The sequence below is a fragment of the Dermacentor variabilis genome, chromosome 6, assembly GCF_050947875.1.
Source record: "Dermacentor variabilis isolate Ectoservices chromosome 6, ASM5094787v1, whole genome shotgun sequence".
NCBI classification, from domain to species: Eukaryota; Metazoa; Arthropoda; class Arachnida; order Ixodida; family Ixodidae; genus Dermacentor; species Dermacentor variabilis.
The window spans coordinates 136,238,351-136,261,852 of record NC_134573.1 but is presented as its reverse complement, the minus strand read 5'-3'; the positions used below and the strand labels follow the sequence as shown (position 1 = coordinate 136,261,852).

The following is a 23,502-nucleotide window of genomic DNA, read 5'->3' as shown; positions in this document are numbered from 1 at the left end:
GTTGCTCACGTGGGCAGTGCTTAAAGTACGCTCTACGTGCAGTATGCTCCGTCTGCAGTACGCTCCGTCTGCAGTACGCTCTACATTCGATGTGCGCCGCGCTGACCTCGTCATAATAAGCGTCAACTGGCTCTCTCTGTAGCTTCATTTATGTAGCTGTCGTAGCGTGAACGGACGAGGAACAGTATTAACAAAACGAAATTCTCTAGCATGGTTCTCATTGTTGCGCGAAATGCTTCTTCTTCTTCTTTAGCATTGGAAGTTCGTCGGGAAGCTGTGCTTGAAACTTGCCGTTCAAACGCCTGATGTGGATTTTTAGATGATAAGTGTCGAAAATGGAGATAAATAGGATGCGTAGGATTGCTCCCATACTAGTAGTAAATGCTCATCCGAGGGGTAGTACCGACGCTCCATTTGTTCTTAAAGCGAAGAAAAAGCTTGAGCTTTTTTTTTCTCAGCCAAGAAGATATTCTTTCATGGCGAAGAAATACAGAGAAATATTTTTTTTTATAGAGCAATCTGCGAGTCATCAGGCCACATCCGCTCACAAATACCCCCAAGTCGGGGGTATTACATAATGGGTGGGTACAGGTATAAGTAATCACATATACAACAAATTGTTGGTTAAATATGGCAGTTCTACAAACAGAAAATGTAGATAGGCAGGTGATTGCAGTGACGTCATGCAGAAGGCCATGGCTGAGCGAGGTAATAATGACGCAGCAAGCGTTGTACTATGATCACGAGGACGGGCAACTTGCAGGAGATGACCAATGGGGAGTTAAATGCGTGCCGGAGGTCTGATGTAGGGCGGAACACGAATTGAGCTGAAAAAGAAGGAAAACTTATTAAACCAGCACATACTGGCGACTCAACGACGACAAGCAAGATTTGTTAGACGGGATTTCGTTTTTAAAGATGATATGCTGGTATTGTATGAATAGCATGGATGAGGGAATCTACTGGCTGGATTCTGTAGTGATTCTAGTGAAGTTATCAGATAGATTTGGTTAGGCCTCCAGTTGGGGCATGCATAATATAGTGCTTTTTTTTCGTGCCAGGCACCTGAATGCAAGAAGCTTTATATTTGGTGGTGCGTCGCGCAAGTGCCTCTGCTATATTTAAAAAAAAAAAGGCTTGAAGTCGAGTCTTACTCGAGTTAAAATCCACTCATACTCGATTCAGTCTTCCTCTTGGCGCATTTGTTATCTTGTTGCTGTTGTTTTCATCCCTCTGGCCTTCTACTCTTGCTATCTGCCATTTCTGCCTTGCTATCCCCTCTTCCCCAAAGAACAGGCAGACGTTGTGTTCCTTCCGGTGGCGGTTGCCAGCCAGCTCGTTCTCTTTCTTTTTCTTTTGGATCCGTCTATTTGTGTATATGTTTCTTTAACCAAATAACGCTGAGTGTATTCTTGAAATTGCGAGAGTACTAGAGGGTCGCCGCATGCTTCGCTGTGAACCGAGCCGTGACCGACGACGCCCTCGCTGAGACGCCTCTTCTTCTTTGCAGGAACTGGAGCTGCGGATAGAAACGCAGAAGCAGACGCTCGCATCCCGAGACGAGAGCATCAAGAAGCTGATGGAGATGCTGCAGAGCAAGGGCGTCGGTGCGTTCGACTTGGGCCTCGGCGCTGATAAGCACGTGACCTGGTTCGCGGACCCGTTTGGCGCTATCGCGGCCGGCGCCCGTAACGCTGGCGCCAGCTGCCGCTCAATTGATCGGCTCGTAGCGATGCAGACAGCAGCGGTGGCCTCGGCCCTGGGCCAGTCGAGTTGCCCCGGACAGAATGCTAACCACGGCGTTTTCCCCTCAAGCGCTCTTAACGATCTGTCCGCGCTGCTGGCTAATTAGTGACAATTTATGCGTTCCGCGGGGCTTCTGGCATAACGACGGGGAAAGGCATATCATGCCTGTGCCACATTAGGAAGCGCGGAGGAGTTCTGGGGCGAAAGGAAGTAAGAGCGCAGAGAGATAGAGAGAGAGAGGCGGGAAGACCTGTTAATGCTGGTGAACGAGTTGTTGAGACCAGCGTTAAAGCGAAAGGACGACGGTGTCACGCATCGTTAGGGTATGAAACAGTTGCCGTATCGTTATATTTTGCGAGAGAACAGTTCATCGTACTAGACGGGTCAGCTTTCGTTTGATCAGTGCAGGATATGCGACCCCAAGTTACTGCTTGTTAAGGAGAGATGCTAGTCTTCAGTTTGGGTACTTAGAACATATACTGTCGGAAAAAGAAACGAAAGAATTGTCCCTAGCGTGTAAAGAAAGGAATTATTGCTTTCGATTCAGTGTGGATAGCAGTTTAGCCATAAAAGCAACCAAAAGGCAAATGTGTACACGTGATCAAGTTGGGCAGTAGCTTCAGTTGTGTAGGATACCGGAACGCCCGAGGGCAAACAGTACTTAGGATCAAGTTAATGGCAACCTGAAACTCTGCCAAGTAGCGAAAGGGGAACGCGTTTTTAGGCTTCGAATTGATTTCAGTCAAGTGGAACACAAACCATGACAACGCTACGCCACTTCAGTGCTAAGGCTAGTGAAGCTGTGCCTGATAAGGTCTTTGGGCGTAATGTATCGCCAAAATTTCTGTCACATTTGGTTGGGTGGCTCATTTGTAATGTTTACTCAGCCGATAACTGCGACGGAGGGTAATTGCCTAATAACGCTGTAGACGTTCTTAGTTTGTGTCGGCGTTTGCAAAGATTACCGGCGAAATGTCATTAGCTCATAGCTAAGGACGTTTCATTTGCATTTCCAGTATATTAGCGTGTATTACTGCTGACGAGAAGCAGAAAAGCTTGCCAACAGGGTGGGACACCGTAGTTTCTCTCCTTTTTATTGAAATGATTGATAGTAAACGAGCAGGGTCCAGTATCCTTGCTCTGTTGATGGCTAGTGCTTTTCATGTGGCAGTGAGTCAAAAATAAGAAAGCACGACTGAGTCGGCGAATCATACATGGAGATCAGGTATATCGCTTTCCGTTTGTGGGATTTGTAAACTCAACCATCAAGCAGAGAGCCGAAGGCTCTAGAAACAGTATAGTGATGCGATAGCTCCAAGGACATCAGGAGTGTTTTCCGCCTCCTTCTGAAGGTTACTTCTCGAAGCGACTCCACATCAGCTTTGACTGTCGTATCAAAGTGTAACGGGGTGTTTGTCGAATTTGTTTTCTGTAATTTTGAATGCGCACTCGGCTCGTGTTTACTTCCCGCGCATTTCCACGACGGGGTCGCTAAAATACTGAGAGACGTTTTTGAGCAGATTGTGACGGTATTCTCTTGTTGAAGTCAAAACAGGACAAAGTGTTTGTAGGAAGACGGGAATAGACTTGATCAGCAGCGGGCAAACTATGGAAGCATCAGCTTGAGACCGTTTCTACAAGATGACTTCTCTTAGTTGGGGAACTTCACTGATAGAAATCCCATATTATACTCGTATGCACACATATGAATACATATCACCTACACTGTCTCTGTCACATGCACTGCCCCTGCACCAGATATATTAGAAAGGTGCAATTTCGTATCTACACTGCCCGCTTATTTTCCGCTCGTTTGCTCGCCGTGCTTGTTGACCCACTGCCAGAGATGGTCGTCAGGAGGTTCTAACTATATCCTATAGTTGAAATCCGACCAAGGCGAAATGGCCATGGGAAGATGGAGACAACTCGTCAACTACGATGGAACAATGAAAGCATCAGCCCTGGAATCGTTTGGACATAGGAACTCGTCTTTGTCAGGGCACTGGCCTGACTAACTTTACATATCATACGTTCACATATCACGAACACTTATGACATGTATATGAGTACTTGGGCTGCTCGTATGCGATATCTTCGAAAGGTGTAACTACAGCTCTTCTAGAGGTTAACGATCTCGCGGGTGCGTCGACCGACACGACGGTCAGCACTGCGTCGCCCCGAGCGCAGCTACGAAAAATTAACGACTGAAGGCGCATGCGCACAGAGCACACTCTTGTCCGAAGTCGTGTGCTGCGCTTGGCTATTCCGCTAAGCTCTACACACAGCCCCTGCTCCTTATCCGCTTCCAACGCAAACGGGAATGCGCGGCACATGTCTTCTTGTGCGCACAGTGGGTATATTAGGAAGTTTCAGACGACAGATGTGTTGATAAGGAGCAGGGGTTGTGCTTGGATCATTGGAATAGCCTAGCAGACGGCATTCTCACACTAGGACCCTCTGCGCGCATGCGCCCGGCTACTCTCGCTGCTTTCGCAGGTTATGTGTCGCAGGTTTCGAGGTTATGAAAATATTTGGAGGGCTGCGTGTACATGTACGTAAGGCTCTAATGTATCTCAAATGTATTTCTTGCCATTTTTTAGCCAGATTCTGACCAAGTGAACGCTGAGGAAGGCTATTGAATGCATGCTCTCCGAATTATTTTTCTTTTCTTTACGATTTGCTCAAAATATTTGATAACTTCTTTTTATTTAATCCATACGACAGTCTAGTAGACCGAGCAGGTTGGTTTACTTGAGAATACGTTGAAACATCGTTCATGTGTCAACGTAGTGATCAAACATCAAAAGGCATCCCTGATCAAAACATAAATAATCAAACACGTGCGTGGTCTACCTAGCTCTCATAAATAATTTGCACAACGCTGAAAATGAAGACAATGGTAGAAGGACAGATCATCAGTACGCACACCGGTTTTATAAAAGAAATCTTCAGTTTCGCCAAACTTAGCGAACGCGTAATGTGCTATAAGCGAAGTACAAAAGCATTAGACATACAGAGTAGCTTGACTGCGTTCTCAAACAAACTCGCACAATCGGATATGAATACATGGTGCAGGTAATGCATTCCACCCCGTGACCGTGAGCGGAAAAAAATGAATACATCAACTTTCTAGGGCGTGCGAAGTAATGTTGCAAGTTGTTGTGACGATTTCTCGAGGAACGACGACAGAACATTGGTCACAGAACACAGGTTACTATTCCCACTGCGAAACACGGTCACAGCCAAACGTTCAAAGTTGGTATATGCCATATACACGCTCCCATGTTTTACCCAGAAAAAGCTGTAGACAGAGCGTAATAGTACAGCTGAATCCATATGTGTACCTCAATGTTCACCTACTACGTGTAATGTGTAATATGTGGTGGTTGTGGTGATGTTGTGCCAAGCGTACTTAGCCTTGAGTGCGTGTATTGGGCACTCAGCCACCCCGTATTAGTCAACACTGCCGCTAAGCTGTGGTATTCAACAGCTCGAGATGTATGCCATACTTACTGTGTAAAAAACAGTATGTATTATAGCCTGTATTTAACCATCAGACTCTTTAACCACTTCGATAGACGCCCACGATACACCCACATACATTGTCCTTGTCCGTTCCCGGAATTTATTAGCTAAATTTGTCCCAGTGAAAGCCGTTGAAGGGATGTGCTGTTATAGCTAAACCTACGTGAGGTACACACGCTGCTTGTCGGTCAGCAGAAATGGACCGACACGTAATTTAGTTGCTACAATCGCGCAAACCTAATTTTATTTCACGAGCTCTTGCAAATTGCTTCGCAGAAATTCCTTCGCAAAGCTGTTTATTTCCCCAGTGTAAGCATAACTGTCTTGAAGGCGAAACGACAAGGTCACCTCATTTTTTTTTTCCAGTACGAGCTTTTGCAGGTCTTACACGTACAGAAACGTTCTCTTGTTGAAGTACAGAAACGATGTTCTGCTATATAGTGAGTGTCGTGTACGTAGGAGCGCCAAGTGTAAAGCGCCTTCCAGGTGAAATTTTACCACTGCGCGAAATTTCAGCGGGGAATCAGCCAGCAGTTTTTTGTAGGGAGAGTGATGCATATCTGGCGCGTGTATTTAGTCAACGCTACGTATAGTGATGAGCGAAGCTCCGCGTTGCTCCTTTTTTCTCACAGCGGTGGCAACGAATGTTACTTGCACAAGAAATGGGCGGAGCTTTTACACCTCGTATACGAAATGGTAGGTACGCTGGCAGCCTTTATTACGCTATATTTTTTTTTGTTGTGTGTCATGGCTGCTTCTCCAAGTGAGTTGAACTAAACCCCAAGTCTGATCGCCATTGTGAAAGAAAAGACGCAGCGCAATAAACTCGCCAGCGGAATAATACATGTGGGTGGTTTAAAGATAGAGGTATTCATAGGGCACTATAATTTTTTTTCAAGATTTTCTAGGGTTCCTAATTGGGTTTTTTCTTGTTGTCCTTATTACCAATGGATCGCGTTTCATCGATGTACCTAATTCCAGGCCACTCTCTTTGCAACCTTTCCTTTTTATCTTCGATCTTTTTTTTATTGTTTGAACCTTAATGCTTGGTTAAGACGTGTGTACCTCTGTAGTGCGTGCTTTGTCACATGTGTGCTGCTGTCACAGGATGTATTGTTGTCGTGGCAATAAAGGTGTTAGTATGGGATTTAAGTCGCTCTTAATTTTGAGTCGCTCTTAGACGACGATTTCGTTTTTTTTCCCCACTAAGCACAAACGTAAATTCTGGTTCGTGACTTTTCTGAAGGCAGTACACTCGGATATTCTAGGGCGTTGCAACGTAAACATAAAAAAATTAAACGTCCTAATGTCGCTGCCTCGCAGGGGGCCAGATGCTGGATGAACAGCGTATGGAGATGGAGCGACTGAAGAGCCGCCTCATCGAATCCGAAGCCCGTGCGCGCCACCTGGAGACCATGTTGGACACCAGAGACCGAGACATTGGCAAGGTACACTCCGTTGTGACGATTAACCCACTTAATTGTGTACAGCGCGCATGAATCTCCGATTGCGAACGCGGGCATTGGATTCGTCGAGGTCGGAATATTACGCAGCGGTCTCAGTTGTATACTGACTAAGAATGATGTCGGATGGCATCGTATTCAGTCACCTGCGATAGAAAGTTGGAATATGTGCTACGAATTATTAGAAGGGAAAAAGAAACGAGAAGAAAGGATTGAGTCCCAATCAAATAATAGGACCCTGTACTAGGCAGCGACTCCCAGTATATTTGCTAGATAACGAACCACTTGATCTGCTGACGGGTCCTGCAGGAGCCCCATTACGTGAGCTGATTTTCTAAAGAACAACAACAACAACAAATAAACTGCACTCGGAAAACGGGCTGCCAGGCTGGATCCTTATTGAACAAGATTATATGTTAATATATAGGGTTAATAGGCGTCACAAACCAGAGTTAATTCTTCCGGGGTACCAAATATTACAAGGGCGCACAATCTGTCCAGGTCATCATGGTATTCTCGATACAAGACCGGAGGACGCCGCTTAAGGTTTGTGGTCAGCGTGAAAAGGGACGTTGTAAACCAGATGCCAAAATGTTTAGGTCAGGGTCGCTGGATGCGTCAAAGAATCGAGTCTGCTTTGATAGTGATTCCATTTCTAAGTTTTCGCTCGTTCCTAAGGGAGGTGTACAGGGCGGCTTCGAACGAACAACTCATCAGAAGCACCGCTGCACACAATTTCTTGGCACTTTCATCAGCAGGTGCTTGCATGTACGATGAGTCTGTTGTGCTCCGCAGAGCGCTTGGACGCGTCCTGAGTGACTTCTGTCCGGAGTTTGGGGAACCCAACAGGGGACAAAATGGAATCGCAAATCTTGTGTCGGCCATGAGTAACTAACTGTCTGGCGTGCTGCCCGCGAAGATTCTCGAAGCGCTGAGTTAGAGGTGTGCGCCCTTGTCAAGAGATCAAATTTAATTCACTTCGCGTGTCAACAAAAAAGAATCAAATTATTGGCTTTTACGTGCCAAAACCACTTTCTGATTATGAGGCACGCCGTAGTGGAGGACTCCGGAAATTTCGACCACCTGGGGTTCTTTAACGTGCGCCTAAATCTAAGCACACGGGTGTTTTCGCATTTCGCCTCCATCGAAACGCGGCCGCCATGGCCGGGATTCGATCCCGCGACCTCGTGCTCAGAAGCCCAACACCATAGCCACTGAGCAACCAAGGCGGGTGTGTCAACAACGTTGACTACGATTCGAGTGACCTGGTTCCCACCGCATCTCAGAGTAGCAAATCGTCACACGGTAGGGTCGGCCGTAACCTTTTGACAAGGGCCCCCTCTGACAAATGCCATGAAGGTATAGCGAAGTGTCGCTTAAAATTAAAGAAAAATTCAGGCCGAGCTCCACACGAATATCTGCATAGTCACATTCCACCGTTGCAGAAAGCTGCGGCGAAGAGAAGATGTTTTGTTTGCGGGACCCCTCGGAATCATTGTCTCATGCATGCTTTAACAATACGTTTTCGGAGTCTCCTGTTGGCTTCCCTGGCATGACGAGAAGCATTGGCACCACTCACATCGGTCACGTAAGTGTCGTTTAAATTATCAGCACCTCATCAACGTAAGTCTTAAAAGCAAAAAAAGCTGATCCACAAGGCCTTATTGGCAAATACGTTGTGTAGACGTAACCAGCTGCCATAGAAAAAGTGATAACTTGTACTGAGCACTACACGTGAAACTGCGCGATTTTGCTGCCAAACCATAGGACTTCGTGAGTTTTGATACAACGCATTGCTTTGGCGATCTGGCAAGAGCAGTGTGTTCTGGAGCGCGGAGGAGTTGAGAACGACGTTGACGCTGGACGCACGGCCGGCGATGGCTGCGCCACCCCGGAACAATGGCGCTCCTTCTCTGAGGAGTTGCGTACTACGTATGGAAACCACATTACCATGATGGAGGCCATCTTGGACACCAAGGTACGTTGCTCGAGATTCACTGGACAGTACGAGAAGACGAGTCTTTTTATCTTAAGTCTCGGTCGGATGCGGATCGGAAAAAGCAAACTTTCAAGATTCAATAAGAAGCACTGCTTGTGCCATTTGCTAATATGGTTCCGGCTGTAGAGCAACGCTTAGGCGTGCACACTCATAGCGTTTGTAAAAAAAAATGCAAGTCCGCATGCTCGCTGTTCCTTTATGATGCACGTATTTTTTCTCCCCGAGATTACGTCACTGTATGCGCATGGATGCGTTTTGTTCGTGCTTTGTAGTGGACTTCTTGTGTTATCCCTATCCAGACACCTGTTCATAGCACAATTTTTTTAAATGTATGGCACGATTTTCGATGACGTCACGCAAGAGCGTTAAGGCTAAGCGTGAGATGCGAGCAACGTACACTGCTGAAGCTCTCGCTGCTCAAATGACGCATGGGTTTTTAAACTTTCAATTTCAATACCCGCCTGTGTGTCTCAGTGGCAATGGTGTTCTGCTGCAGTCTGCAGTGTCTCCGGGTTCGCTTCCCGGCAGCGACTGTGGCATTGCGTTGTAGGTGAAATATAATAACGCGCATGTGCTTGCATTCAAGTTCATTTCGAAAAGCCCTAGCTGGTCAAAATTAATGCGCAGCTTCCGCTGCTGTGTCTCTGAAGCCCCAGTGTTACTTTTGGGACTTGAAACCACCTGAATCAATCTTCCGATTCAATCTTCCGATCCGATTCTCAGTAACGAGATTCGAATTGAAGCGGCCATGCGACTTCCTCCATCATGCTACACTGGGACAGATTCAAATAAAGATAAATCGAGAGGCTAGAACTGTAACAATATTTTTATTCAATTTTGGAATCACGGTGCAAAGGACATTACAAGCCCGTAGGAAGTCAAAGAAATCGTAAATAATGTAGAAAAAAAAATAAAGCTACACAAACGCGCCAATTGTAGCGATTTAATTTGGGCAAGGCAAGCTACTACTACCTTGTTTCTACGAGCCTATCCAAATTACAGTGACTCGCATTGCACGAAGCCTATAGGTAGCCGCAAATCCTACCCTACCAGCTTGCACCCTCTGTAGCGTAGTCACTGCTTTCAACGGCTTTGTTAAGTTCTTTGATTTCTCGGTAGTTCGCGTCTTGTCCCCCGTTTGTTTTCTTTTTTTCTCGTTTTCGTTTCGTTTGCGCTTGCTCCAGAGGCTCCCCCCTCCTTGCCCTCCCCCCTTTCCCCGCATGCGCTGTGCACACTTGTGCTGGTCAGGAGGCACGGATCAGCATCCTGGAAAGTGAAGTCGATCTGCTCGAGAGAGAGCTCGAACAGAGGACGCGCTCGACGCGGGCCGAGCTCAACGCGCACACGCCGCAACTGGTCACCAGCACGGACGACGCCGCGGTGAGTATGTACGGTCACGTGGGGTCGCTTGGCATATATGCGCGGCACTTGAAAACGGCAGTAAAAGGAAAGTCACACGAGACCGAGAAGACGACACAGTCCCTCGTGTTGCCGGCTCGCTTGTCCGCGTATCTTTTTTAAGTTTTTCTTGGCGCTGATTTCAAGCATGGAACCTCAATAACTGGGCTAATTCACCACCGTAATGAGTATATGCATCGCGGTTGAATGTCTCGTGATGAATACAATGGGTACATCCCTCTACACCTTCAGACACAGCTCAGATGATGATGATGATGCGTAGCGTTTTCGCTACGCATCATCATCATCATCGTCGTCGTCGTCGTTATTATTATTATTATTATTATTATTATTATTATTATTATTATTATTATTATTATTATTATTATTATTATTACATGAAGCCCACAGATATGGAAAGTAGGCACGAAGAAGGCTTTTTAAACGCCTAGCAATTGGATTTTCTTTTTGACCTTGCAGACAAAGCAGAATATTCGCATCACGCATCATACTCATGTTTTGCTTGATGACCTCAGTTTCGCTTTCTGTTTAAGTAAAATAGCACAGTACATATAACTGCGCTTAAGAGCAGTCGAACTCTTGGACTCCTGAGCACTAATAAGAAACAAGAGCATGAGTATAACCCCCCAATGCAGCCAAAACCCTGGTACTGCTTCTCACGCCCACACTCGGACCGAAAAGACGAGGCCGCGATCGTCACCGGAATCATATCGCCCGAGAAGCCTGTGCTAACTTTGCACTGAGGAGGCTTAAATCGGCTTATTGCATAGGGACATTTGCACCGGACATGGTTCGCCTGTCCGTGCTTCTTTCATATCGCGGGCGAAGCTGTGGATATGACAAAGCTAAAAAGCTCACAAGAGGTGGAGCTCCAGCGTGAGGGATTTTATCTTCCGCACACGGCTGCGCGGAAGATAAAATCCCTCGCGCTGGAGAGAATACTATATACTAAATACTATTATACTATATACTGTACTATATACTATACTATATACTATTATACTAACGAGAGAATATGGAGGTCCACGTTCGGGTGCCTTCCAACTTCTTCCGGCAACCAAATCTTTCCAATTTAAAATCTAATACCCCTGCCCTACGGCACGTGCAATGTCATGCTCCGTAAATCCAGGGAAAACACGAGGGAGGCGGGAGGTGGAAATTCAAGACGACGGGCAAAACGAGAGAAAGGCGAAAGCAGGAGCCAACGTTTCGACAAGTGGACAACGCAATGACATTCGGTATGAATGTCATTTACGGTGCATGACGGTGAGCAAAACGAGAGCACGGTGAAAGCAGGAGCCCAACGTTGAGACAAGTGGACTTGACTTCTTCAAGGCCTTGAAGGAGACAAATCCACCTTTCACCTTGTTCTCGTTTTGCTCCTCGTCAGGCACCTGTAGATGACATTCGTGCCGAATGTCGTTGCGTTCTTGCGTTCCCTGTCTACACGAGCGTACAAAATGGCGTTCGCAACTGATCGCGATGTTTATCGGCAGCTTGTGCACGCAGACACTCGACAATCGACATGTATACTTTCAGGTGGCGCTTCGCTCTGCGCAAATCGCTGAACATGGTCTTCCGAACGACAGAAAGCTGAGCTAGTTGGTAAGGATTCACAATGCAAAAAAGAAGTGAGGCGTTCGTGTTGGCCACTTCTCTACTCCTGTGTCCTGTCTGCACGCCTCACTTCTTTTTTGCATAATGGTCTTCCGCACTTTCAGCAGCGCGCGCGTATCGTCGTCGGTCCAGTGTACTTTTCGCTTCTCATTCTCCCCTGACGAATCTGCTGAGTTAGTTTCCTTGGTTGGTGGATACGCTTTAGCGCGGCACCTCTTTGAAAACAATGTGCAGAAATATAAAAAAAAAGTTTGACGAGCGGTTGTAAACATGGCTGACAAAAGGTGCTAGCATCCAGTCGAAACTGGGAACAAGAATATAGTTCGAGAAAGGGGTACGGCACGCAGACAGGGACGCCAGAGAAGTGGACCGTCAACTGAAGGAAGCACTGAGGCGAAAAAAGGAAAGAAGACAGAAAACTCATCTGCGCATGCTCAGGAATGGTAGCACCACGTGTCAGTCGGGTACACGTGCCGGTCTACAGGAGAGATAACTGTTAAGAGGAAGCTTTAGCTCGGGCCAAACTCCGGAACGGCCTATTCAAGTACACGTAAAACGCAAAAAACGTTTGTGTGAGGTAACCCCTGGACCGATTTTAATGAAATTTGTTGCATTTGAGAGAAAAAGTTAAATTCTAGTGACTGTTGGAAGCGGAATTTCCATTTAGGACCTGAAAATATTTAAAAAGATTTTAAAATATACAAAAGTTCGAAAAATATAGAAGCATGAAGTTTACAGCTTCATCAAGAACAAATATCGCGGTTCTGTAAACGGCATTCATTAGATCATTCAAAGTGGTCAAAATTCGATAGGTCAATTTGTATTTTACGTGAATTTGTTACGTTGTTTACAAGGCTTCTCCAAAATCCGTATTTCCATATTGCTGAATGTTCTTTAGATTCGCGTGTAGCACACTAATTTTGTCCGCTTTAGATGTACTATCATACGCAATTCGCAGAATTGTGATATTGTTTTTCTTTGCGGAGTTACAGCGTTGTAATGTTGATAGTCTTGTTTTCTGAAAATTTTCAATCCTGGCCAATTTTTAATAAAACATTTACGACCTAAATCAAACATTCGATACCGACAGTCACTAGATCTTAAGTTTTTCTTTTAAATGCCACAAACCTCGCCAAATGTGGTGCAGTGGTTGCCGAGAAAAACGAATTCTCCTTTTACACGTATTTATATAGGAGCATCCGAGCTAAAGCGTCTTCTTAAGGCATTTGATCTCTTCCTTATGTAAGGTAATCGAAGGCTGACTCACCCATGCGCTTCCACCGTTATTGATATGCCATGCCTCGACCATAATACGCGTATCTTCATCCGTATGCCTGTACAACATCGCGCATTAATCTAACTTGGGTGTGCATTTACAATCTTGGCATTACAAGGAAAGATTAGAAGGCTATTATAACATATATTTGTCCAGGGAACCACATTAAGAACAACAATTTTACTGACTGCCGTATGTGTGTGGTATATAAAGTTCCCTTTACCTGTGGCCATTTCTACGTAGCGCAAACGGGGCGGTGTATCAATCAGGGGCTAATCAAACATACACGGTTGTTAATCGATGGATCGCCTTCTAATCTTTCCTTACATTGCCAACATTGTAAATACACGCCTGAGTTAGATGAATACGCGATATTGTACAGGCATAGGAATGAAGATACACGTCATATGGTCGAGGCATGGCATATCAATAACGGCGGAAGTGCGTGAGTGAGACAGCCTTCGATTACCTTACATAAGGAAGAGATCAGATGCCTTAACAGTTATCTCTCACGTAGACCGGCACGTGTACCAGATTGACACGTGGTGCTACCATTCTAGAGCATGCGCAGATGATTTTTGTGTCTTCTTTCTTTTTTTCGACTCAGTGCTTCCTTCAGTTGATAGTCGGCGCTCGTGTTGGGGGGGGGGGGGGGGGGGTCCACTTCTCTACTCTTGTGTCCGTGTCTGCACGCCTTACCCATTTTTTTGTATTATGAATCCTTACCAACTAGCTCAGCTTTCTGTCGTTCTGAGAATATAGTTGCACAAACTACATCAACTATCGTGCTGTACGCCATAAATTTATTAAAGATATTCATAACAGCCATTATGGCAACCTTTACTGTGATTACATTTCGTTTTAACTGATCGATATTGTAATTTTTTTTTTTGACAAGCACCTGTCGTCGAGATTACGCAAGTCGCGCTTGTATGTGTTCGGGAAGCTCCTTCAATGGGCGAATGCAATTAGCTATGAATGTCATTCACCATGCCCGTATAGAAGCAACAAAAATGGCATTAAGACGTAATCTCATTCGCTGCGAATAACATTACACGTACAGGAGTATAAGAAATATAAATTCCCTGCTGATAGCAACGCGAACACTTATCGATACCGTTCGCCTGGGGTCCCATTTTCGGTGCCGAAGCAAACCGAAAGCTTGTTGTGAACAACGTTGTTCCAAATGTCGTAGAAACAGTAAACGTCACTTTCTATTTTTCTTTCTCAAATTTTATGGTTGGCTGCGCATACTGCGGCTTGATTTCCGTCGCACCTGAGACGACTGATAGCAAACCTCTTCTGTTTACTTGCCGATTCGCGCACACCGCTTGCCGAAAACGTGCGTTTTCTCGAACGGTCCTTTAAACAGCACCGCACTTAAGGTTCCGCGCATCGGCCACGCCAACGAGCCTTCAACACCGTCGTAAGTCCTGTCAACAGTGCTTGCTTGACTACACGCCAACTCGCGGCTTCTCGTTGTATCACTCTTCCCGTGTCGCCTGCTCGCTAGACAACGACAAGCACGAAATGTCTTTTCTTAACTTTCTTAAACGACTTAAGATGGCAGCTGTCAAGCGCAGGAGGTGAAATAACTGTCTACGCCGGGGATCGGAACGCAACGTTAATATTGGCATAAGGCGTTGCCAGCTGCTCTAGGTTGAACGATACAATCTTCGTTCGTGTGCTTCCCTTGACACGTCAAGTCTTTTCGCTTGGCTCTCACTTTCACCGTTCAGTTGTTCTTCAGTCTCTTCGCAAGCCGGTAAGTTGCGCGACTCGAAGTGAACGCGGACGCATGCGAACGTGCGCAAGTACGTGTGGAGATTTCTGCACTTGTTACGCTTTCTCACGTCATCAAGATTCCGTGAGGGTCTCTCGAGTGTTTGTGTGTGCCATAAATTTCTTTTATACGTTGTATTTGTGAAAAAAAAAATTAACATGTAGCGCGATTCCACCTCTTCTAGGGTATTACTTTAATAGTCAGACTTGTCAGTGCAAGAAATGACGATGCAACAACAGGCAGTTATCAAGAGTTCTGAAATAACGTGAACACTTACGCTGCAGCACATTTGTGCAACTGCAGAAATGAAGCCAGGTGGTAATGAATTCATATCCATTTAGCAGCAATGTCGAGAATAGCACCAGTTCTGAGACAACCATACCGAAAATGGGCTGTAACTGCATTATATATATATATATATATATATATATATATATATATATATACACCTCCGCAAATCATGGTGCCATTCGTCGATTCCTGGCAGTTGTGTTCTGCCTCATTTTTCTGGTTAACGAAGTCATGGTTGAGAAGCAATGGCGAGCTGCCAAATTATACGACCAGTCCTGAAACAGCCGTTTCGTCTCCCATTCCCTTCGCCCCTTTTTCTTTATTGTCGCTCAATACCCCCCCCCCCCTCTTTCTTCAGAGAAGTGTAGCATTGATTTATCGTCCATCCTTTCCTCCTCCTTCCGTCCTTCCTTCGCAGTCCCCGAAAAGGCTACGGAAGAGAGCACATTTTTCAAACCTACCGACGGGTCACAGTGTTCTTTAACTCTTTACTTTAACACTTTGAAGCTACCTGTCGTTTTTTTTTTATCCCCTTATTTTTCTAGCTGTTACTGTTCTTTTTAGCTCCGGTGTGCCCTCGGTAGCACTAGGTCGATGGAGATTTTTGTTTTTCCTCACTAATAAAATGTTTCATCCACCTACGCTAGATATGCTTCGATGATGTGATTAGCCGGAACAAATGGCATCATGAGAATGTCATGAAGTGAGACTGGAAAGATGGAATCTTGAGTCGCTTCAGAAAAGGAACGATAGCAAAAGATAATTCTAGTATCGGCGATGGATGCGAAGAGACACACATGCGTATGTGGAGCGTATGAGCGTATGGAAGCGCTGAAGCGTCTGAAGTGAAGAGAGAGGGAATGCTAGGAAATCGTAAAGGAAATCGCCTGTTTTAAACTGAACATATATAAATAATTTTAAAGCGGCGGTCACACTTAGCGATAAGCATCGCATCCTTATAGAGGAACCTCCGCGTTATACAGAAGTTGTGGGTAGGGCTCCCACAACAGTAGGTGTTATTTTCTTCCACTTTCATTTCGTATGTTCATTAATTGTACATATGAATTTTAAGAAGGACAACTACTTTACGTTTCTCTTGTCTATTTTCGGTGAGCTTCATATGGTTGTTACGAAAGATTGAGCCCCTCGTTTAACCCCAGTAAGCCCAGTGTTACTAAAGCACCTTAAATCCCTCAGATCAATCAATCAATCAATCAATCAATCAATCAATCAATCAATCAATCAATCAATCAATCAATCAATCAATCAATCAATCAATCAATCAATCAATCAATCAATCAATCAATCAATCAGGCCCTATTACTGTCGCTCACGCAAATAGACGGATAGGCAATACCACCAGTGCTTTTTGTCCTGTAGTCAGCGCTTTCTCTTTTTGAATGACATTATTTTGAAGGAGAGACAACTTACTTCGTTGAAGCGCGAAAAGATGTAGACCCAACTATCGGTCCTGCTGCTTTAAATGCGACGTCTACGAAAATAGGTTGCATCGGCTAAGTCTCGTCCCATAACAAACAAGCTTACATGAGGAAAAAGAAACGCAGAAAAAAGCTTTAAACACAGTCAAAGAGCATGAACGCATATGTTTATGTAGTATCCGGCAACAGTTTGGAGACCACGGCATCAGCAAAAAGAAAAAAGTGAATAAAATTTCTTCTAGCACAGCTTTGCAATACGAAACTGCTTCACTATATTGCAGTGATCGAACACATGCACTTTGGCTGCATATGATTTGGCTGAGTACGGCATGTCAAGGCGCTGCGAAGAATAAGTAATTTTTCGTGGCACCATTAGCCTCCTAACTTTTCCTCGCGAATGTACGGACGTATTTAGAAATGTATTTTGTTGTTTTTTCTATAGACCAGCGGTGCCCGAATAAGGAATGTCGCTTGAGCTATAGCCAACGTTTCGACTAGGAAACTCGTTCACTCCCCTTGCCTTAGGCGTCTCTTCTTCGACCTCTTCACGTTGATCATTTCAAGTTTCCATCTTTATGTGGATTTTCTGCCTGGTTCCCGACTGCTTTGTGGCCCGTGTCTGTTCGTTGCTGTGGTCTATGAAGCAACGTTCCGCCAACTATTCTTACAAAAAAATATAATTGCTTCTATGATGTTGTCGCGTCTGCGCATGCGCGTGTTAATCCAGTGCCGGTGGTCGTGTAATGCAGCTGGACGAGCTCCGGATCGAGCTGAACAAGCGCGACCAGGAGCTCCTGGCCATGGGCGCCAAGATGAAGACGCTGGAGGAGCAACACCACGACTACCAGCGCCACATCGCCGTGCTCAAGGAGTCCCTGTGCGCCAAGGAGGAGCACTACAACATGCTGCAGGCTGACGTCAGTACTGCTTCTGCCGCCTCCTTCTTCTTTGGTGTCGCTAAGCGGCACGTGCGAAACAAGCGCGCACACGCGTCCCCATCTACGCCTGCTTATATAGGCAACGTTTTTAAGTTGATGGAAGCCGAACGCTAAATTGCAAATAAGAATTGAGCAATTTTGGGATGACAGTGCTCGATCTAGCGCTCGCCAGCTAGGAACTACTACGTTCTTTGCGAGGCAATACGAATGAAAAAAGCTTAGCACGAAATTCAGGGACAGAGCTTTGGCATTTTCGGCCTCCTGGGGGCGCATATTATAAAAAAAAAGATGTTCCTATAACGCTAGAGCTCTTTGTAAGAGCCGATTCCCGCGAGTCCTGATACCGGGCGCACGATTAGCAAGGGCCGTCGGCCCCACCAATTGGAGACAGCATCAACGAGCGAGAAGTTTCGTCGCAGTGTTTCCTCCGTCTACGACATTGTGTGCGCGCGCGCGCGTGTGTTTGTGCTTACGTACACGCGTGAGCAAAAGTATACGGACAACAGGGTCTTCGAATGAACATAATTTCTTCGTAATTAACTTGCGTAAACTGAAACATGGTGAGTGCGCTGGAAGGTTCGCAACGCCAATCTGGGACTGCAGTCCTCCATTTCGAGTTACATTCGCAGGTCGAAGAGAAAATCAGCTTTATCACGTAATCCCTGATCCCTCCATATGTGTTGTTCGCCGGTGTACGTGTGCGCAGACACGCACGTACGTTGTACGTACATGCGTTACATGCATACGTACAAGCCCTCATACACACAATCTAGCTTGCGTGCAAATTAACGATTCGAAGCGAGACGGTTCGCTATACGTTAGTGCTCCAGTGCCCCTCGCGGGAAATTTATCGCGATATAAGTCTAATATGCGGGAGTAGCGAGCTACTGAAGCGAGTCCTCACGCTCCTGAGAAACCTTACCTTTCCTCGGAGGTTGAATCTCAGTTACTGTTATTGTCGCAGTACTTCTAACGATGAGCGAAGCCAGCTTGATTCTGAAGGCGTTCCATGGTGTGTTACCGTGTGTTTCGTGGTGGACAACCAATTCTCCAACACGTTCACAGGTGGAAGAACTGCGGCAGCGGCTGGAGGAGAAAAACAAGCTGATAGAGAAGAAGACTCAGCAGGCGCTCACAGCGACGCAAGAGCGCAACCAGCTGAGCCAAGAACTGCAGGAGCTGAGAGATCACATGGACATCAAGGACCGAAAAATCAACGTGCTTCAGAGAAAGGTGTGTGTATGACCATCACTATCTACTCAGAAGGAAGAAACAATCTGAGGAGTGACAAGTGCCTCAGTTACCTTCCTCACAAGCGGATTTTAGGCAGGGTTCATGCCGTTTTTTAAATGCTGTACTACCTCCGTACTCTGTAGCTGGCTCATACCAGAATTAGTGCGTTTGGAACTACAAACACGGAAGTCCATGTCATCATGCTATGCTATCCTCAATGTAGTCATAGTTGAACTTGTGATTGCTGACTGGTATTAGATTAACTGTACAAAATCAGGGAGTTGTGTTTGTTAAAGAAAGAACTAAAATTATTATACTTCTGACTATCATTTTCGTCCAAACCAACTGCATTAACAAGTTGCTTAATGTTGGCCACAAGTGCGGATCCTGCACAAATTCTGCGTTGAATGAACGAACATCTCAACTTAATCATACGGGGGACAAAGAAAATTGCATTAGAAACAGACACTAACATTATTTTATTAGAATAAATATGACTACAATGGTTAACGTTACCATACCTAATACTGTTTTAGCGCCGAATCTACAAAAAGCACAAAGGGACACGAACGGGACAGGCGCTACGTCCTGTTCGTGTCGCTTTGTGCTTCTTGTAAATTCTGCACTAAGACAGTATTAAGTGTGGATTACCAACTAGCCCTAACCAACGCTTTGCTCTGTTAATGTTTCCCCTCTTACGTGGCATGTAAGGTTGAGCAGTGGCGCTCTCGTAGTTAGAAATCGCTTTGGTTCACTTTTCCTGCGAAATCACGTGGTTGTGGCCTGAGACGTCCCCGAAAATCTCGAAGGCCATGCAAAAGTTGCGCTTCCCCTACAGTCACCGCTTCCCGCGGCTTGCGCTCACAAATACGAGCCGCAGTACCCCGCGAAGTGCATTTTTAAAACACCCTCCGTCGACCGCGCAGATCGAGAACCTGGAGGACTTGCTGAAGGAGAAGGACAACCAGGTGGACATGGCGCGTGCGCGGCTGTCGGCGATCCAGGCGCACCACTCGACCTCGGAGGGCGCCCTGTCCAGCCTGGAGGAGGCCATCGGCGACAAGGACAAGCAGATCGTGCAGCTGCGCGAGCAGCGCGACCGCGCCGAGCAGGAGCGCAACGAGGAGCGGGACCTGCACGAGCGCCAGCTGGCCGAGTACCGCATGAAGATGCACGCGCTGGAGAGCGAGATGGACAAGCTGCAGAGCCGCCTGGAGAAGGCCAACGCCGAGAAGGAGCGTCTGGAGGCGCGTCTCGAAAACTCCCAGTCCGAGTTGGGACAGGCGCGTGCCGAGCTGGACAAGATCCAGGCCGAGGTGAGCCGCTCGTCCGCCGACTGGGAGCGAATGCGCGGCGAGCACGCGCGACTGTCGCTCGAGAACGACCGCTTCCGCGAGCACGTGGGCCGCCTCGAACAGCCCACGGTGACATCGTCGGCGTACCGGAGCGCCACAAGCATACTGCCGCTGCAGCAGCAGCAGCACGCGTCCGACGAGCGCACTCAAGAGAAACTCGACCGCGTGCAGGCCGAGCTGCGCCGGGCGCAAGCTGAACTGAGGATGACGCAGGCGGAGCAGGAGCGGGCGCGCGGCGAGCAGGAGCAGCTGCAGGAGAAGCTGGAGCGCTCCCAGGGAGAAGTGTACCGGCTCAAGGCCAAGCTGGAGAACGCGCAGGCCGAGAGGGAGGCCCTCCAGGAGGAGTACGACCGCGTGCAGGGCATCGTGGCCCGAGGCCAGTCCGACAGGGATGCCGCGCTGGCCGAGGCGGAGACGCTGAGGGCGGAGCTGGAGCGCGTCCAAGGGGGTCTCACCAAGGCGCAGGTGTCGCAGGAGAAGACGCAGGCGATGCTCGACCGGGCGCAGCTGGAAGCCGACAGGCTGCAGGAGAAGCTGGACAAGGCACTGACCGAGACGAGGAGGCTGGCTGCAGACCGCGAGCGCTGTCAGGACGAGGTGCAGGGCTTGCAAGGGCAGCTCGCCCAGGCTCAGCTGCACGCTCAGCGGGCGCACAAGGAGAAGGACGCGCTGCAGTCCGAGCTGGAGCAGACGAGGGAGAAGGCCGAAAGGGCGCTGGCCTTGCAGCAGAGGCTGCACAAGGAACGTGACGGCGCCCAGGCCGAAGCGGACGCGTTGAGGGACCGTCTGGAAATACTCCAGAGCCAACTAGCCAAGGCGCACAAGGAGCGGGAGAACGTCCAAGCAGAGTTTGAGGTGATGCGTGACAGGCACGACAAGATTGCGCTCCAGGCGGAGCGAGGACGAGCCGAGGCCGACGCAGCACAGGCCGAGTTGCGGGCAGCGCGCGACCGCGCCGACAAACTCCAGCTGCAGCTGCAAAAGGCCCAGGAAGAAAGGGAACTGTGCAGGCTGGAACAGGACAAGCTCCGCGAGAAGCTTGACAGGGCACAGGCGGAAAGCTTCAAAGCCCAGACCCGCCTTGACCAGGGTCAGGCGGAGGCAGACCGCTTGGCCCTGGAGTTAGACAAGTCCCAGGTCCTGCTGGCTAAGACCAAGGAAGATCACAAGCGCTCTCAGGAAGAGTTCGAAGGCTTGCAGGACCTGTATGTGAGAACGAATGCCCAGCTGGCCAAGACCAAAGAGGCCGAAGAGAAGACACGACAGGACCTCGATCGCTGTCAAGTCGAGCTGGAGGTTGCCCGCGATCGTTTGGATAAGGCACAGCTGGAGGCGCGCCGTCTTCAAGCCGAGCGCGATCGGCTGCAAGCCGAGGTAGACCGCATGTCTCTAGATATGGACCGCATCCAAACGCAAGTGGGGAAGACCCAAACGCATCACGAGAAGTCCCAGGAAGAACTGGCGAGAATGCAAGTGGAATTGGAAAAGCTGTACGAAAAACTGGATAGGGCACAGACGGAGCTGCGCAAGACACAGAACGAAAAGGATCGCCTTCAATCTGAGAAAGAGAGCCAGCAGGCAGAACTGGAACGCTACCAGGCGCAAATGGCCAAATACCACAGCACCCAAGACAAGTCTCAAGCAGACTTCGAACGGCTGCGTATCGATGTTGAGAAGATGCGGGACAAGTACGAAAAGACGCTCGCAGAGCTGAACAAGACAAGCGAGGAGAACGCGAAACTCAAAGCCGAGCTGGACCGAACACGGTCAGAGAAGGGTGTCACCCAGGAAGAACGCCAGGCGCACGCTAATGAAATTGAACGGCTTTACATCGAAGTTGAAAAAGCCAAGGACAAATACGAAGGCGCCAAGATCGAAGTCAAGAAACTTCAAGACATGCGCTCCCAGCACCAAGCCGAAAATGAGCGGTTGCGCAGAGCCCTGGAAACTACGCAGGCCGAACTGAAGAAAGCCACTGCGGCATCAGACGATCGGCAACGCCAGGAGATCGAGAAGTTAACAGTTGAATGTCAGAGGCTCCGTGAGAGATCCGACCGTGCTATCCAGGAGAGGGACTCGCTTCTCGCAGAACTGAACAAGGCTCAGGCGACACTGGATTCGCTGCACGAGGCCAGCGAAGGGGACCGGCAGAAGAGCACCTCGGAGGTGGAGCGCCTCAGGCACCTTTTGGGTCGCTCCGAGGAAGACCTCCAGAAGACGGTCGGCGAGAACAGCAGGCTACAAATGGAAGTGGAGCGGTTGAAACAGGACGTCGAAGACGCCGAGCGGTACATCGCGAGTGTGCAAGAGAGCACGCAGAAAGACCGCAGCCAACAGGAAAGCCTTCGAGCGGAGACGAAACGGCTCCACGAGACCCTCGAGATGGTCCAGGAGGAGCTACGCAAGACTTCCCAGGAACGCAACAGGCTCCAGATCGAAGTGCAGGAGCTGGTTTCGGAACTGGAACGACGTAGCGGCACGGACACCGCTGCGCGTGCTCAGGAGGACGCGAGGATACGGGGTGAGATCGAGAAGCAGCAGCAAGAACTTCAACAGCTGCACAAGGAACTGAAGAAGAGCACCCAGCAGATGCAGAAGCTCGAGACCGAGAACAAGGAGCTCAGGGCAAAGCTGGAAAGAGCTTTGGACGCAGCCGCTCACTCGCAGAAGCAGTCGGAAGAGACGCACGCCGAGACTACCAAACTAAGGGAGGCAAACCGAATGCTGAAGCAGCAGCAACAGCAACTCCAGCAGCAGGCCGCCGGTGCTATGAAGGAAGGCGAGCGCGAAAAGCTGCAGAGAGAATTGGACAGGATGCAAGTGGAAATGGAATGCCAGAGGGAGGAAGCGTCGAAGCTGAGGAAGCAGCTGGAACAGTCACGGGCGGAAATCAAGAATTTCTCGGTGGAGCGAGATCGCTTCCAAGAGCAGCTGGAGAAACTGGTTCAAGAGATCGAACGGAGGGAGGTCAGTGGCGCCACATGTGTTCGTCAACGAATGAACCCCCAGCACGTTCATTACGTTACTTCGGATCTGGTCTTAGTGGCACATTACTTCTGTTTTGTTGGTGAATGGTTCAGCGAATAATTTTCTTCAGTTGCGTTATCTTTTTTTCAGTATCACAGTTATCTCTGTTTATAAGTTGTGGCTAATTTTGTGATATTTGGTTTCATCCTTTATCCAGTGTTTATCTTTTTGGAAATGCGTTTGCTTTTATTCTGCCCACGCACTAGCGCGATGATTTTAGTTTCCCTTTGTCTTCAGTTTTCCCTGACAATGCGCATGCTTGTTGGCTTGTGACTAGCTTTACAGCGTCGGCGACATTATTTTTGGACGCATGTAGCCAACAAGGAAAATGAGCATGTTGATTTGATCGGCACCATTTTTTGTTTCCGGTAGTTGCTGATGAGATGTAACT

At 47.8% G+C, this 23,502-nt stretch overlaps 1 protein-coding gene across 1 annotated transcript in view; it reads left to right on the top strand.

The window, feature by feature from the left end:
* LOC142585277 (uncharacterized) overlaps nt 1-23,502 on the top strand; it is a 151,407-nt gene that overhangs the window by 101,253 nt on the left and 26,652 nt on the right. The window contains exons 3-7 of the mRNA XM_075695909.1: nt 1,511-1,607; nt 6,595-6,719; nt 17,308-17,475; nt 18,562-18,729; nt 19,656-23,051. Coding sequence (XP_075552024.1) covers nt 1,511-1,607; nt 6,595-6,719; nt 17,308-17,475; nt 18,562-18,729; nt 19,656-23,051 — 3,954 coding nt within the window. The remainder of the gene's footprint in view (nt 1-1,510; nt 1,608-6,594; nt 6,720-17,307; nt 17,476-18,561; nt 18,730-19,655; nt 23,052-23,502) is intronic.